General features: G+C 51.2%; 2 protein-coding genes across 2 annotated transcripts in view; both read left to right on the top strand.

The window, feature by feature from the left end:
- Window positions 1-17508, top strand: part of EVPL (envoplakin) — a 345937-nt gene that overhangs the window by 265729 nt on the left and 62700 nt on the right. The gene's annotated exons all lie outside the window — the stretch shown is intronic.
- SHISA6 (shisa family member 6) overlaps window positions 9865-17508 on the top strand; it is a 215286-nt gene continuing 207642 nt past the window's right edge. Inside the window, exons 1-2 of the mRNA XM_071763774.1 lie at window positions 9865-9946; window positions 10034-11016. Of these exons, the coding sequence (XP_071619875.1) occupies window positions 10340-11016 (677 nt within the window). The 5' untranslated portion in view covers window positions 9865-9946; window positions 10034-10339. The remainder of the gene's footprint in view (window positions 9947-10033; window positions 11017-17508) is intronic.

Raw genomic sequence — 17508 nt, 5'->3', positions numbered from 1 at the left:
CTGATCCAGTAGAGGAAGATGAAGCAGGCTCTTTGCTACCAAATACGATGGGGAGGCTGAGCAGCAGCATGTGTGTGCTTGCAGCCACCCCTCTCCACGTGTCCCTTAGTCACCCCCCAGGCCCCAGATGGGTGGCAGCTGTGACACACAGAGCTGGGGACAAGCTGCTGGCATGCAACTTGGAGCAAATTAATTTCATAAACCAAATAGCTGCCTCTCCTGTTCCCTGAAGAATCCCTGAAAAATTCATGCATGTCCTTAAAACATAAATAGAGAAATAAATTCAGGCAGACAGTGACCTGATGTGAAGCTGAGGCTCAGAGATAAAGGATGGAGGAGAAAAGGTATCCTGGGACTTTGAAAAAGAACTTTAAACATGTATAATTTTTTGTTTGCTTTGCTGGAGAGAAACAAGGATAAAGAGATCATCATCATCCTGGAGTCAGTAAAACTAAAAAAGACCCATTGGTTGTGTATTGTGAAGAACCTGGCTGGTTCCTTTTGGGGGTGGGAAGGGAAATTCATGCTTGCTCTCCCAGCAAGAAAAGAAACACATTGCCTGTGCTGACAGCATTTTGTCCCTGGAACTCATCCCACCACTGATGGTTCCATCACAGTTAAGATTTACTCCCATAGCTTTTGTGTTTTCTAACATTTACTAACAGTCTTGATCTGCGTGTTAAAACCCCGAGGAGTGAGCAGTGTCTGTCAAGGTGTCTCACGTCCCTTTGCTCTGAGGAAAGTTAGGATGTTTTTTTTTTTCCCAGAAAAAAAGGATTTGTCAGCAAAGGTCATAGCTTGTATTACTGCAGCTGGTAGACTGGAAACAAATGGTCAAGCCTGCAGATGAACAAGACTTTTATCTGCTCTGTCCTGTGACATGGGGTTTCTCAGATCTGGGAGCACTGAAACCCGAGGTGTCAAGGGGCCAAGGCTGATCTCAGAGCATTGTGTCTGTGGCCTGTTCTCACCATACCCTTGTCTGGTCTCATTAGGAAGGGCTAACAGCCTAAGGAAATTCTCATCCAAAGGGCTTAATTAAGGTGGTGTTAGGGTTGTGAGTGCCTTGGAATCATTTGCTGTCTGCAAGCCTGGCTTTTGATTTCAAGCAGTTTTGTGAGAGGGGAGCAGTGGGAGAGCAGAGAGGCTGCAGGCTCTGCTGTGGGACTCAGCCTGGAGCCCTTATCCTGAGCCCCAAATCAGGTGGAAAGGGATGGGGGGGGGGGTAACATCTGAGTGACTCCAGAGTGAAGAACCCCCAACTTTCTGGGGGAGGGAGTTCTAACACAGTTCTCAGGTAGCTTCTGCCCCTTTCAAACCCAATGTCTGAATGTCCATCATGTCCTAGAAGGAGAAGACACTCACTCTACAGGAAGCCTGCAGACATGGTACTGTCCTTGCATCTGAACAGAGAGCTGCTGGTCCAGCAAGGGCTTTGCTTTTCCCTGTAGTTTCTTTAAGCACCTCCTTTGCTCACTGCTGTCTTGTTCAGGAATATCACAGGCCTGTAGATGTGCAGTCAACATGATTTGTGTCACTGCAGGGGTCACTGGGGAGAGACTGTCTCCTTTCTTCTCTTGTCAAGAGCTGCTGAAGGTGTCCATGCCCTGTACCTCATCCTGCTCCACAGGGGTGAGTGCTGGAGCCCCATGCTCTTCCTGAGGAACCAAGTTCTTCCTGAGGAACCCAGTTCTTCCTCACATCTGGTAGAACTGGCCTTGCCTCTGTGGAGGTGCCTACAAGCTTCATTTTCTTCCCTTTATTGCCAACCACAGACAGTGTGAGTGGCAGCAGAGTTCCTGCTGTCACTGGGACTTCTGACTTGCCCACATCAAGATCCACCTGGTGTAAATGAAGGAGCTCACTTTTTGCCTTTACAGCCCCATGAAAACCACTGGGGGAGGAGAAAAATGCTCTGAGGACCTCCTGTTGTGCTCCAGGCCAGAGAAGTTTTGTCAGGGTCTGTGCTGCTGCTCTGCCCACACAGGTTGGTGCTGGGGGGGGACAGGCAGTGCCTGCACCACCTCCTCCCTGCCCAGCTCAGGTGAGGGAAACAGGGCTGGCAGCTTCCACATCCATGCCAGCCACAAGCCAAGGGATATTTCAGTGTTTTCAAACTGTTCTGAATGTTTTCTCGCTGCCTTTCCTGTAATTATATCAATGAGAGAAAAAAAATTGAATAGGGATTTTAATATAAGTATAACAGTAACCAGATCTAATCTCCAACCTTTTGAAATATAAAGAAGCTGCTTTATCTGCTCAGAAGCACAATCTCTCCCAGCAGTGCTGGGAATTTGTGGGAGTTAAATTAACTGAGGCAGTGCTCCCCTCTTGCTCGTTGAATGTAAGTGAAACATATTAAGGATTATTGCAAAGGGAGAATTAATAAAAAATGTTTGGGAAAGTTTCAAAGTTTAAGCAAGTTTACTAAAGGTTTCCCAGGCACAGGCAAACAGGTAGAGAGAGAGCAGCCCGGGTGGCACCCCAGATGGTTCTCTCTCTTTCCCTGAGAAATGAGGAGAAGCAGCATGCAAAACAAGGTGCAAACATGGCTTGGCATCCTGGTGACATCCATCAGGTGAAAGAATCCTTTTGCAAACCAAGCAAGTAAAACCTGTGCAGGGTACCCAGGTCAGGTGCTGGTTGCCTTTAGCTGGGGAGACAGGCAGGGGAGACAGTCTTCAGTTTAAGATCCAGTTACAAATACTAAACAAAAGGCAAAGTGAGGGGATAGGGTATTATTTACATCTTGATAGAGCAGCAGTAGAGGAGCAAGACCAGTGACCCTGGTCACAAACCTCTTGTCTGACTGCAGAGTGCCAACCAGAGCAGAGCAGAGCAAATTTCTCCAACACCCTGATTGTTCCTGTGCTATCAGTGCCAGTTTGACCACCAGGCTGTAGCTTGACATCAAAGCCAGAACATCTCTTGTTCCCAAGGGATTGATTACCTCCTGTGCTGAACTCCTCAGTGCTCTTGGACGCATTATTGACGAATCCTGCACTTTTCCATTTAATTTTTTTTTCTTACTATGAGTCCCAATTTCTTCCCATCAGGTTTCTCTCACTCAACCCTCTCTTCTAGCACCTGGCCAGGTGGGTTCAGAGGACTGAGCTGTGGTCCAAGCTCATATTGCCAGTAATGGTAACATGATGCTCTGAATGATGCTCACTAAATTTGTTCAGCAGACGGGTGAGTTCTCATGGCTGCACAGACACTTTCAAGGAAAGTACAGCATGGCAAAAAGTGCCCTTGAACCACCCAAGGATCCCTGCAAACACCACCCCAGCTCACTGGTGTTGTAGCTCTTAGATTTGTGCTGGGTCCTACAGGCACACGCAGCAAACTCTGCAGGGACCGAAAGCCAATTTCAAATAAAAACCTGGTGATGATGCATTACACTTTCCCACCATTTACTGGTGAAATGAAGGCTGTTTTCTGAAGGATGTTGATGCCCACGGGAGCACAAGTCCCGCTCCTTCCCGCACGTCTCTGCCCGACGCTGCGGCGCTGATGGGGAGAACGCTCCTGGGCTGCTCCCACAGCTCCTGTGCTGGCTGCTGACAGCAAAAATTGGCCTCCTACCATGTGCTTTGGCCTGGTTCATGAAGAGAAGTGGTGGCAGCAGCACCAAAATGTAAGGAAAAGGGTTCCTGTTCAACCAAGGGCATCCCCATGCAGTCACCCAGCACCGCCTCCTGCACACCGGACCTGCTCCTCCTCTGCTCCCTGGTCCCTGTTTTGGAGTTGCTGATGAACATGGTTAAGATTACCCAGCCTGCCATGCCAGCAGTGCTCCTCTGCCTCATTCTTGTCTGAATTTTGCAAGCCTGGGGTTTGGTTTTCTTTCATCTGCCTCTCAGCCTTGGAAAATATCCCAATTTCAGCGTGCTCTGAGCTCTGTTCAAAGGGCTTTGGAATCCTCCCATCTTCCAGTCACTCAGTTGGCCCATGTATGCCTGAGAAGAGCTGGCTCATCCTTGGGGATTTTAGAAAAGGTGTAAAATTCAACTGTAGAAAGAAGCAGAGGGACTTCCAGAGAAAGGGGCCAGGATGTGTGGCACCACTGGGAAGCAATGCCAGGGCTGAGTAACTCATGTGCAAAGAGGGGGACTGAACACTGATTCTTTTCCTGAAGAGCCTGTCTGTGAGAGTTGTGCAGCTCCATCTTAGGCAAACCTGTTAGGCAGTGTCCCTTTGGGCCAGCTCTGCCCATATATATCCTCTATTGCTGCCACTTCTTTATCTGCCCCCTCTGAGCTGCTTCACCAACCATGAGGAAGAGGAAGGGTCATTGTCTTGCTCCTCTCTGCTTCTGGGTTCATGCTGCCCTGCTGCTCTGAGTGGGGGGTACAAAAGCAGGTAGATAGGGTCTCTCCAAGACCAGCATTCAGTTCTTTAGTGGGTGGTGGGCACCCAGAGCTGTGTGAGTGACAGGCAGTAATACAAAGGTTTCAGAAGAGCAGAAAGAAGGCTGATGGAGAAATGCTCTTGGTCTGCAACAAAGCCAAAGTGATTTGTCAGGTTCAGCTTGAATGTCCTGGCTGACACAGTGTGATCCTCCTGCTCTGGCTTTCAGCCTCTTTGCTCCATCCATACAGATATCAGTGATATTGATCTCTGCTGCTTAGGTCACAAGGTTGAGCACTTGAACCTAATTACTCAAGCTGACAACTTGCTGTTCTATGTAGGAACATGGGCTCAATTAAGGGGAATAAAAGAGTTTCCAGGTCTACAATAAAAGAAGGGATCTTGTTTATGTGATAGTAGCTGGGAGTACCATAACCACAGCTTTCCAGTGCTTTGCCAAGGTATGCAGTTGCTTCCCCATCTTCAGATAGGGTCTGAAACCTTCCTGCAAGGATGTGGCACCAGTAGTGATGAACTGTTACAGTCCTGGGATCACACAATCTTCCCAGCTATAGCAGGCTGCAAACAGACCCTTCTGTGGCATTTCAATGCTGCCTTTCTACTGTTAAATTAACACATCCAGATACAACTGTCATCGGCCTTGGATGAGGTGTTTGGAGAAAAGAACAATCCACATCCCCTCAAGGTTGTCTGAGCCTGTGTGAAGTGGGTTTGGACCCAGGGTGTGTTGAGCTACAGAGCCAGAGGCCATTTCAGAAGAGGAAGCTATCTGAGTAGCTCATCATATTGCTGGCCTTGGAGGCAGGACTGTGATAATCATCACCAACATTCACCTCTCTCATGTCCTGTTATCACCTGCATCCAGCCCATGGCTGAGGTAATGATGCACAAGGCATTGGATGAAAGCAAACTGGTTCCTTCCATCTCCTTCTCAGCTGACTTGGACAGTTTCACCTGGGTCAGACTGGCTGGTGCTGAGGTGCTCTGAGCTGTGGGACAAAGTGAATGGAAGAGTGACTTCTGGGTTTGATAGATCCCAAGGAAAAGATGGATGTGGTGGACAATGTTAGAGTTGTACCTGGCTAAGTGCTGGGAAGAGGAGAAACCTACCCTGGAGTTAGTGAGAGAAGGTGGTGCCATAATGGTAACAGACATTACAACATTGACAGACACGATAAGTCAGTGAAAAGCTCTTGCTGGTTTCCCTTCTGTGCACACAGTGATAAGGGAACTAACCACCAAAATGGAGACAAGATGCCTTTGTCAGGCGGGTGCTGCACTTCACCAGGATATTGCCCTCCATGGGCTGAGAAAAGCCCAGCCTGTAGGAAAGTCCCAGTTTGCAGTGGCAAGGGGAGAAAGCCAGAGCAGTTGAACAGATCATTCCCAAAGTGTTAGGCAGGGCTGGAGGTTGCACAGTAAGTACCAGTAAAGGAGAAGAAGCCCATGCTGAGGTCTCTGTATTCCCTTGGGTCTTCAGGGGTTGTCACATATTGCTGTGAGCAGTTGGAGGGTTTCCCTTCTGCCTGATTCTCTGTTACCAGCAAGAAGGCACAGCAAGATTTAACAAAGTTTAGAGACACCAGCAGGGGAATGCTTTTTGGGTGAAGTAGTTCTCTATCAGCTAAAAAGGGACCACAAGAGTGACCTCAGAACTGGTTTCTGCATGCAGATCTTCCACACATGCAGGAAGGAGAAAAATACCACTGGTACCCCCAAAGTAGTGCTTGCTGTGTTACTGCATTTTAGAGGAGTTCAAACCAGAAGTAAAAGGAAAATCCATGAGCTGTGCAGGCATCAGCACTGTCCCTCTGCACACCACAGAACATTACTGGAACAACTCTGTGGGTCTGGATGGTCAGTTTTGTGTCAGAACTTCTTCCACTGGGAGAAGACACTGAGCCTCCACCCATCCACCTGACCGCAGGACCTTGCAGTCTGCAGAGGTTCAGTAATAAAAGTATTTTTTGAAGCCTCTCTGAAAGCAGACCTGGAGAAATAATGAGGCATCAATCATTTGCTGGAGAAGTTCCCTTGTCCTTAAAGATGGCTCCCATGGACATTTCAAGTGAGAGCACTGCTGACCTGCCTGGCCAAAGCTCTTGCTGATGAGACATCAGTGAACTCATGGAACCTCTCCCAGAAGTGCTGGGCTGTCTGATCTAGTGGCATCACCTGCTGCTGACATTGCTGCAGGCAGCAGCAGCATCTTGATCCCCCCAGTTGCATGGGTGGGTAGGTTGTCTGGAAAGCTGTGTACACATCTGTCAACAGCCTGGCAGTCTCCTCCCCTCTCCCCCTCAGTGAGACAGAAAGCAGAGCATTAAGTGATGAGAATGCCCCAAAGACAGACACAGACGTCACTGCTGGAGGACATCATGAGCCTGTGACATTCACTGCCACAGTGGCTGGATAGAGAGGAAGAATGAGACAGAAACAAGATGTTCCCATGGGTAAAGATAATCACAGTTCCTCAAACAATAAAAAAACATATAAACCACGGAATTCTCTCAGGCACCAGAAAGTAAACCAACCGCTAAAAAGTGACGAAATGTCCCTTTTCTGAACTAGTTTCTTGTCCCTTTGAAGCAGCTGCTCAGGAAGCTGCATCAGAAGCTGATCCCATCTGGCACTGCCTGGAGTGCTGTGTGACATCCCTGCTGCCTCCCTGCCTGTTGTCACTGCACTCCTTCCCCTTGCATTTCCCTGCCTGGTTTCCATTCTCTGTCTGTCTGGTCCCTGGGAATAAGCAGCCTCCTGTTTGTAACAAAACTCAGGATCCACCCTGTGCCTTCACCACATTCAAAAAGCAAGCCCATAGCTGGTCCAGCAAGAGAGAATTCAGCTTCCAAGCAATAATCCCCCAAAACCCTATTATTAGCTTTTTGTAGCTACATTAATTTTAGAAGAAAAAATTAGGTCCAAAGTGCTGGGCTCATTTTAATAAAGCTTCACGGTCACCATTTAATCCCTTGACGAAGAAGAATCAGCTTTTGAGCACATCAGACTCATTACAAACTCCTCACAAAGTCATCAGAGTCCAACAAGTGGTGGGAGGAAAACGGGCTGAAGGTGAATGATTCTGGGAAAGAATTAGACTCAGCAGAAGTTACTGAACCTGCACTTCACTGCCAGCAGCTGCGGCACTTCCAGGAGAGAGATGAAAGCACCCAGGAAAGAAGATAAACAAGAAAACAGCTCTGAAACAGCCATGCTGATAAAAGCAACCTGGGGAGGATGGGACTTGAGATAAAAGGGAAAGTGCTGGAGATCTTGCAGTGACTTCCAGGTGGGATGAAGTCAGGGAGTGGAGCTGTCACCAGAGTCATCTTCCCTGAGGATGGTTGGATGGTTAAGTGTGGAGCAGTTGTTTTCTCCCACAGGTATCTCAGCCCCAGGAAAGTCCCAGCAACCTTGACACTGCTCCTCAGTGACTGTTTCCTTCTTCCCACATTTGCTTTAGCTCTTTCCATCCCAATATTTTGGCTCCGGGCAAGGCAATACAGGAGATCCATAGAGACTCTGTCCTCCTTTAACATGTTTATTGATGTTGATAAACTGAGCAGGGAGAGGCAGAGGCACCTGGATGTTTCATCATTCCCTTGGGCTAACCATAGTGGGATCACAGGAGGATTTGGAGTCCGAGCCTCAGTCAGAGCTGGAAGCCATGCAGACACACTAAAAAAGACGTCTCAGGCCCCAAATATTCAGAATACTCAACACTTAGCACTGTCCTCCAGGGAGATACTGTTTTGGTAGACTTTGTTCTGTGCCCTGGTAACATGGGGTGGCTTCCTCTCCACTGCTCTCTTCCCACTACACAACCCTCCCCAGGCTCCTGAAAAATCCTTGCCTCCAGCTACAGGATGAGTCTTCATGTGCTCCTCTTTGCTGTGATCACTCTGTCCTGTGTCCTCACAGCTGGCAGTGCCTTGTACATCTTCAGGGGATGTTTGAAAAGGCTTTAGTCTCGCTCACAATGGGAAATGGGGGAAGCACTGAGAGTTGGAAGATATTGTAGCACGGGAGCCCAGCAGCTCACAGCAGTGGAACCTTCTGCACCTGCAGGAAACTTGCTCAGAACTACCTCAAACAAGAATGTGGTGTCTGTGCCTGGGTCACTGCCCTAGAGAGGAACCAGTTTGATGAAATGGGGAGTCTATCAGACAGGTTGGGATGGGAGATGCCTTCTCCCTGTGGACAACAGCTGAGCCCTTGCAGCAGGGAACTGGGACTCAGTTGGACTCCATGCACCTTCCCAGACAGCTGCCAACTGCCCCACGATGGTGCAGCGATCCATGCAAGCCTTGGGGGGCATGTCCCTGTGGAGGTGGTGGCAGGACAGTGGGGACAGCATGGCCCTGGTGAGCAGCATGGCCTGACAGTCCTGAGGGCAACATCTGCCCAGCACCAGATTGTGCTGTGGCCACTGCCCTGGGACAGGAACCTTCTGGAGAGGTGAGGGAGCTCTCCCCTGAGCTTCCTGGGGCAGACCTCTGCAGACACCCCAGGCTCCGTGAACCTTGGGAGCCTGTATATAGCTCTAAGCTCCCTGACCTTGTGCACATTTGTAGGGCCCTGTTGACACACCTTGGTTAGCATTCCACCTCCCATAGACACTGTGACAGGGATGTATCACTGCAAATGTCCACAAGGTCTCCAGTATTTATACAGACGTATAGGGTCTACATAGCCCCGAATATCTGTAGGGACCATATTGCCTGCACACATCAACTCATAAACTTGTGCAACACTCCCCAGTGCACACACTGTTAGGGACTATACAGACTGCAAACCTACAGCCAGCACAGCCCCTGTGGTGCCCTGTGGGCACTGCTGTCCCCTGCACCGACAGGGACTGTACAGAGCTGACTGCAAGGGACCAGAACCCCATGAACAGGTACAGGGACCATACACCACACACCTAGAGGGACCACAGCCCTACCCACCTCTGTAGGGACCATCACCCCATGCATTACACCTTGCTCACACCAGTGGGGACTGTACCCCCCACCCCTATAGCCCCATGCAATCCTGCAGCCCTGTGTACCCCTACAGCCCTACACACCCCTGTATCTCTGCACATCCCTGCAGCCCCTTGCACCCCTAGTCCCCCACACCCCTATAGTCCCGCACACCCTGCTATAGACCCACACACCCGATAGCCCCACACCTCCCCGGTGCTCCATACCCCGCTATAGCCCCACACATTTCTACAGGGTCCCTGCACACCCCTATAGGGTCCGTGCCCACGCTCCCCAGGCAGCCGGACGGTGCAGCCCGAGCCCTCCCGGGCAGGGACGTCCGGGTCCGGAGCCCGAGGGGTGGCGAGGCGTGGTGGGGTGGGGTGTGGGGTCCCGGGCCGGGGTGTTGCCCCCTTGCCGCCCCGCGGGTGACGCCGTCCCGGAGCGATGTGATGTCAGGAGCGGGCCGGGAGCGGGGGGCGGGCCTACCCGGAGCACCCGGCGCGGCGCCCGCCCCTGCTCCGCGCCCCGCTCCGCTCCGCCCCCGTCTCGGCGAGGAGCGCGGGCAGCCCGCCGGCTCCGCGGCCCCGCTGCAGTCCCGCTCCGGCATGGTAAGGCCGTGGGCGGGGGACGGGCGGAGGGGCGGGCCGGGGTGCCCGGGGCGCGGCGGGCTCTGACCCTCTCCCCGTCTCTCGCAGCCCCTCTCCGCAGGAGCACCGGCCGGCTCGGGACCCCGCCGCCTCCAGCCCCGCTCCGCCGGGCTCCGCCGCTCGCTGCGCGCCGGCATGAAGCGCCCGGAGCCGGGCAGCAGCCGCTGAGGAACCGGGCGGCAGCAGCAGCAGCAGCAGCGGGACAATCACCCCCACCTTGGCCCCTCGGCGCCCCCCTCCCCCGGCTCCTCGTCCCCACCTCCCACCCCATGGGGCAGCTCCGCGGCCGCTGAGCCCCTCGCCCGCCGCCCCCCACCCCGCGCCGCCCCCCGCGGCCCCCGGCCTCCCGCCGCCATGGGGCCGCGGCACCTGCTGCTGCCGCTGCTCCTGCTCTCCCTGCAGCTCCTGGCCCTGCTGCTGACCACCCAGGCGGCCGGGCCCCCCCGCGCCAAGGGCAACCGGACCCAGGGGGCGGCGGCCCCACGGCGGCCCCCCAAACCGGGCAAGGAGCTTTTCAACCAGACGCTGGCGGGCCCGGGGGCTGCCGCCCCCACGGCGCTGCCCGGGCGAGGCAAAGGCGGGGGGGGCGGCAAGACGCCCCCCGGAGGCGGGGGCGGCGGCGGGGGCTCGGCCCCGGCACACGAGACGTGCTGGGGGTACTACGACGTGAGCGGGCAGTGGGACAAGGAGTTCGAGTGCAACAACAGCCTGACGGGCTTCCGCTACTGCTGCGGCACCTGCTTCTACCGCTTCTGCTGCAACAAGCGCTCCGAGAAGCTCAACCAGAGCCTGTGCCGCAACTACAAGAGCCCCGAGTGGGCCCACCCCACCACCGCCAGCGGCTCTCTGCCCGCCGATGGCAGCAACGGCGCCGACGGGGACGCCAACAAGTACGACCCGGACAAGGACAGCACCAACGCCACCGTCTACATATCGTGCGGAGCCATCGCCTTCGTGCTCATCGCTGGCGTCTTCGCCAAGGTGGCCTACGACAAAGCGCGGCGCCCGCCCCGGGAGATGAACATACACAGGTGAGATCCTCCCTCTGCTTCCAGCACCCCTTCAAGCTAGGGACACCCTCCTCTCCAAAGGTTCCTCCTTTCTGTTGCATCTCCAAGTCCCTTTCCAACATCGGTCCAAGGTTTCCCAGTTTCACTAACCATCCATGGGGGCCTCCTTTCATCCACCCATCCAAGAGCTTCCCATTTGTGCAGCCAGTGCAAGGGTTTCCCCATTGCATGACCCCTGCAAGAATTCTGTCTTTGAACTGGCTGTTCGAGGGTTTCCCTCTCTGCATCACTGTTCAAGTGTTCCCTGATGCACTACCTGTCCAGGGAGTCCCCCTGTGAACTACCTATTCAAGTCTTCATCCTTTGCACTGGCTGACTGTTAGTTTCCCCCCTTGCACCACCCTGTCGAGGATTTCCCCTTTGCGATGGATGTCTAAGGGCTCCCCTTTTGCTTCGAGGGGTCCCCTCCTCCAAGAGTTTTTCTCCTTTGCAAGGGCTGTTCAGGAGTTCCCTTTTTGCACCACCCGTCAGGATTTTCCCTTCCCATCACCTATACAACAGTTTTTGTACCGTCTGGCCAGGGACAACCCCACCCCCCCATGAACCATCCCTCCTTACCTTCACCCACTTCCCACCCAAAGATCGCTCCCGTTGTACCCCCCCCCCCCCCCCCTCAGCTCTCCCACCCCTCGGTGTTTTCAGGGCTGGGGTCCTGCTCCCGCCATCAGCACCGCGGCCGCGGACAGCTCCGCGCTGCCCCGCGCACATCCCGCCCCCCCACGCCCCCCCCACGCACCCCTCCAAGGTCAACACAGCCGCTCCTACCCCACACGCACCCCCACCTCAGGGGCAGCACAGGCTCCCCTTGCCCCCACCCCCTCCACCCTAGAGGCAGCAGAGCCTCCCCCTGCCCCCTCTCCACCTCCTCCAGGGGCAGCAGAGCTGCTCTGACCCCCGTACCCCCACCCCAGGGGCAGCAGAGTCTCCCCTTACTCCCCCCCCTCCCCCCCCCTGCTGCCCCCCATGGGATGCAGAGTTGCTCCTAGCCCCCTTCCACCCCAGGGGCAGCAGAGCCTCCCCATTCCCCCCCACCTAGGGCAGCAGAGCCTCTGTGCACCCCACAGATCCTGGCTGGCTGGGCAGAAGTTGAGGAAAGTGTGAAGGGAATCACTCAGCATCCTCGGGGCAGGTGCCTTTGCCTGGTGGGCTCAATGGTGGGGGGGGAGGGAAGGGTTGGGGAAAGCAATGCTATCAGGGAGTCCTATTTTTCTTTATACATCTTTTTGTATTCATTTCTCCTCTACACCCAGATAGCTCAAGCTAGTAGGCTGTCCTTTCTGGCTGGCTGCTGGGCAAGCAGCTCGTTAACCTTTCCTCGGTGGTTTTACAGTGCTGTTTTTACCCTTTTAATAAGAGAACACACTCTTGGCATGTCAGACAAAATCCTGTTCAAAAGGCAAAGCTCAGGCTTCCCTAACAACCCTCCTTTTTGGACAAAGGCGTGTACACTCTCAGTTAATATTTTTTTTCTCCCTTTTTTGATGAAAAAGTCCCTCCAAGTGATGCCTGCCTCTTCTGTGCTGTGAATCCACGAGGCTCCTGTATTTGAACATAAAAAATGGTGAGGAGCTTCTGCCTAAGAACATGAGTGGGGAAACCCCTTGTCTCTAGCAGATGATGCTTCAGAAAAATTATATTAAGTATTTTTTATCAAAACAATTAAAACCATTGCTCGTACTTTTAAGGCTGAACTTCAGTTGCAGTCAACAGAGTCCGAGGGAAGGAATTTTAGCTTTTTACAAAGAAAAAAGAGATAAATGAAGCAGGTTTTATTTATTTGCAAAGATGTGTTTTATTTGGACTTCTCTTTTCGTAAGACCACACCAGGGGGTGCTGGCTGGTGGGAGTTACTGTGTCTTTAATGAGTCCAAGCCGTGACGTGGTGACACTTGCTGAGGTTCTGGCCCATCACAAAACCTCCCTGCCTCTGTCTCTGCTTTCACAAGGGAAGAACTTGGCAGTGTTAGAAACACTGTGGTATATTTTGGGTCACTTGTGTCTATATAGTAAAGGGTCCTGAAAGGAGCTTAGTCAGAAAATAGGCTTAATTTTCTTAATTAAGTGCCAGTTCCCCACCTGCCCGGCTCTTTTGGCTTCAAGGTAACTTCGTCTGGGCCTTCTCACTAAATTTGGGAAGCTGACTGGGATGCCCCTCCGCTACTTTTGCTCTAGCTCCAGTGTGCCACAGGGTTGGCTCCTACCCCCTTTGCAGTCAGAGACAGTGTTGCCAGACTTGTCTGAGTTATTCCTGATGTTTTCATTTCTTTGATGCTTGCTTTTCTTTATTTAGATAAGTTCTGGTGAAATGATTCACCTGTGTGTAGAAGTATGAATGGCAGATTGAGTGCTTGGGAAGCTTGACTTGCAGAGCATTTTAAGGAGTTGATTGACTTCTATAATATGGTAGCTGGTAAAAGATTATACCTTTCAGAGCTCTGTTACACCTGAATTTGATCAACATTGCACGATGGTTCAAAGACTATGAAGTGCATCTCCAGCAGACAGGGTCTGCATTGATTGGGGGGAAAACGCTCCAAGTGTTGGAAGCAGAATGCAAATGTGGGGAGAGGGGTGGTCTGGATCTGAGAATGGCTGCTGAAAAGCAGGGGAGAAGAGACTCAAGAGTGTAGTCAAGATATTTCTATCTGTTTGAGGTTGTGAAGTGTAACATCCAGAATTCACTGGAGTGATGACAAGTGCATTATGTGTCGGTGTGCATCGCACCAAAACCTCTGGGGTGAGGCAAGCAACAGTATAAAGAGAAATTATTACAGGGGGCTAGAAATAGCCCATCAGGAGCAGCATCTCACACCCAGGAAAGATTAAAAAGACTTCCCTGCACTTCACCATCAGCAAGATCACCCTTTCAATTTTATTTCCTCGTAAATGGCCAGTAGCAGAACTGCATGTAGACGTTATTTCTCTGCTAAGTTCTCAGCCAGCCTTTACAGAAAATCCTTATTAACTCAGTGAGAAAGAACATTTTGATGGAGGCAGGGCTCATTTCATGTCTTTCGAGAGAAAGGAGGGTTTACAAATTCACAGGAGAACGGTTGCTCTCATGTGAAATGAAAGGCTGTCTGTGCTCTGAGATATGCATGTGCATTTCGGAGCCGAAAAATGCAGCCTTGTTTTCAGGCACCTTTAAAGCAGAGGCACTGCTGGGATTCTGGGCTGAGCAGAGCCAGTAACTGATCCTTAAGTTCATTTCTAAGAGCAGTAAGTGGAAGCGCTTTGAAAAACGCTGAGCTGAAATATTCATATTTTACAGGAACGCTTGTAATGTTTAAAAACTTTGTTGTTTTTTTAATGATTATGGGGTATTTCAGCCTGATCATGTGTGACCTCTTGTCTGGATCTTGCTTTGGACTTACACAGCCAGAACTAATGTGTGCTGGGCTCCAGCTAGAAGCTGGGGCTGGTTTCTGAGAGCTCTACCCAGCAACGCTGCATCTGCTGATGCTCTCTGACTGCATTTTTGAGGCCAGTTTGCTTTCAGCAGTTTGTCAGGGTTTGTTTTGGTTTTTTGTTGTTGTTTTGGTTTTGGTTTTTTTTTTTTTTTTTCTCAAGCATTTCTTAAGTGAGCAGAGTCTTTTGCTTTACTTACAGTAAGGGAACAAGCTTGGAAATCTTTGACAGTGAACAAGGAATCTCAGCTGTTTGTTTTCAAAGCTGGGGATGCTTTTTTCTGTAGGAAGGAGGGGGTGACCCAGAATGTTCTCTCCCCATAGCCATGACCCTATATCCCCACTCGACAGCACATCAAGAACTCCTTGCTAGCAGCATCACTCTGTGACCCCTGTTTAGCCCTCAGCAGCCCTAACCACCCCTCTCTCTGATGAGTTTGGCATGCACAAATCACGGAAACTGTGGTTTGCAACCTTACCCATGGCTGGCTGCATGGGCAGCTGAAGCCCTCCCTTGCAAGCATGAAGGAGAGTGGCAGTGATGGCCCTGGGGCAGTGGTGGAAGCCCAGCTGTTCTCCTCTAGCTGCTGAGAAGAGGCCCTGGGATTTTTCCCAGCAAACTAGCTCTGTACCCTGCTAAAAGGCCATCTTCTGTCTCTGGCTGTGCATTGGGTGATGGGTGTTTTGGCTTTCAAAAGGGAGAAGGGAAGCAAGCATCTTCTGCTCAGGGTGCTCCACACTCCCCTGTTCCTAGGGCATCCTTGTTGTTACACAGGAAAGCTGTTTGTGCTCCTCTTTCCTTTTGTCTCTACATCCTCTGCTCAGTGAATAGCACCAGTGACTATTTTTCTAAATGAACATCCTTTCCCCGGGTGGAGGCTACAGTTGAGGTGATCAATTTCTTGCCATTTTACTCCGTGGCTCCGTATTTCAGCAGAGCTGGGAGGCAGTGGAGCTGCTTGCCCCACAGACCCAGCTGCAGGGCACTGCCTTTCAGGATGCTAACTTCAAATCCAGGAGGTTTTCTCCTCCTGCAGACTGCCTCTCAGCACAGCTCCCACGCCCTGTGGGTGCTGGGAGGGTGTCTGAAGGGTGGCTAGGGCCAAACCTCTTCACTGATGGGGGAGCTTGTCAAACCTCCCTGTCTCTAGACTTAGTTTTTAAATTGTGAGCTCAGCTGGCTCCTTCCCTGCTCTCTGCTGGTGTGTGATGCTTGAGAAGGGAGAGGGTGCTACTAACACACACCTGGCTATAGGGACTAGACAGGAGATTTTCTTCCGTGGATGCTTCCTCTTTCTTTTACCATTTGTTACTGATTTTTTTCTTTTTATGCTTTGCTTTTTTTTTTTTTTTTTTTTAACTCCATTGTCATCCACTTAGCTAGCTCACCTGCTCCTTACCCTGTTTTGTATTTGTCTTGGGTGATGACAGAATTGTTTACTCCTGATGGTTTCTGAGTCTCTTCTCTGAAGTGCCTCGTCCCTCCCATATTGCCCAGAATACAGGCTCACTAACACGTGTCAGGCTTGATTAAGGTAAACCAAGAAAAGGCACAATCTTGTGACCTGAGAGAAGTTACTCATTGCTACTTCTATTTCAGATGGGTACCTCACCTTGGTGTCACTGAGGTGACTCCTGTGCTTGGAGAAGACCCAAACTTTGTCCTGTGTGCATTGATGCACTGACCAGGTGTAGCCATGTACCTGTACACAACATTTCTCCTTTTCCTTCACTTAACGTGTACTGGGGAAGCTTCAGGCTGAAGCTGTAGACAGTTTGCACAGGCTGGTGTCTGGTTTCTTTTGGCCAAGCTTTCCTCTTGGAATCTATGTCACAAAGAGCCTGGCTTTGGTGAGAGCTGCCAATGAGTCTTCTTAATTTCTGAACTTTTCCCAGCGAGAGCTGCCTAACCAAATCATTGCAGTGTCTCTAATTCCATTTTTTTGACATTTTTCTGCTTTCTAATTAAATTTTCTCTTGGTAACCCTCTATCATAAGGTGCCAGGGGAATCCAGTCTAGCTCCAAACTTTTATTTCTTTTAGTTTTGTAATCTTTTCTATCTTTCAGTAACAACTGATCTGTGTGTCTTTGGAGATCAGCTGCCTTTTAGAACTTATCTTTCACGCAAGAAGATCTGAACCTTATCAGGAAAATGAGATCAGGGTGCTTTTTTTTTCTTGCCTTTGCCCCTACTCACATGGGCAATCTGTATTTCCTTAGATCTGTGTGTTCTGGATTGCATGGAGGTCTCCAATGTCTCATTACCCAGACAGATAAGCCTGGAATTCTTTCATGAGAAATATTTTGCTGTAGTTCAGCTCTTGCCCCGGCCTCCTTTACTGCAGTCATAGGACTCTTCAGAGAAAGTGCAGTGTTTGCTAATGAGTTTAAAGTCCCTTAATTGTTCTTATTGTGTAGGATTTGATGCAAATAGACACCTTGTGTGTGAAACCACCTCTGTGTGCACTCTGCAGTTTCCAAAGTGCTGCAGATCCACCAAGCTCTGGTACTGCCTGCGTGCACAAGCACAAACAATAACAGATGTAAAAAACCCACCAAACTGTACCAGCTGAGCTCTCAGCAGAATTCCTTCTGGCTTTTCTGCCTGTGAAATACCTAGCAAGACCTGCTATTTTTATTTTCTCTTTATAGTCAGTGCTGAATTTCTTTTCTGTACACTAACGCTGCTCCCAGTCCCCCCAGCACCCACCCATGCTTTTATTTTTGGGTGCTTCTCTTTTCCAGTCTCCTTTTTGCTCTCTCCAGCTCCAGGGGGATGTAGCTGTATTGGCAGTGGGTCCAGAGCCAGGGAAGGGGATGCTCTGAGGAGCATTCCCAGCAGGACAGCAGGTGGGAGCCAGGAGGGGATGCTCTGAGAAGCACTCCCAGCAAGACAGCAGGTGGCAGCCTGATCTCTGCTTGCCGGGAGCTCCGGGATGCTGAGGGACATGGCTCCTGGAGGCACCTGCTTCTTCATCCCTCTTGCTGACCCTAAATAGCCTAATAGTGGATTTGGAGGTGGATCTTTGCTCATTGCTGCTCTGG

This window comes from Heliangelus exortis, chromosome 20 (genome assembly GCF_036169615.1).
Source record: "Heliangelus exortis chromosome 20, bHelExo1.hap1, whole genome shotgun sequence".
NCBI classification, from domain to species: domain Eukaryota; kingdom Metazoa; phylum Chordata; class Aves; order Apodiformes; family Trochilidae; genus Heliangelus; species Heliangelus exortis.
The sequence above is the reverse complement of the archived record's forward strand: the minus strand, read 5'-3'. Positions and strand labels throughout refer to the sequence as shown.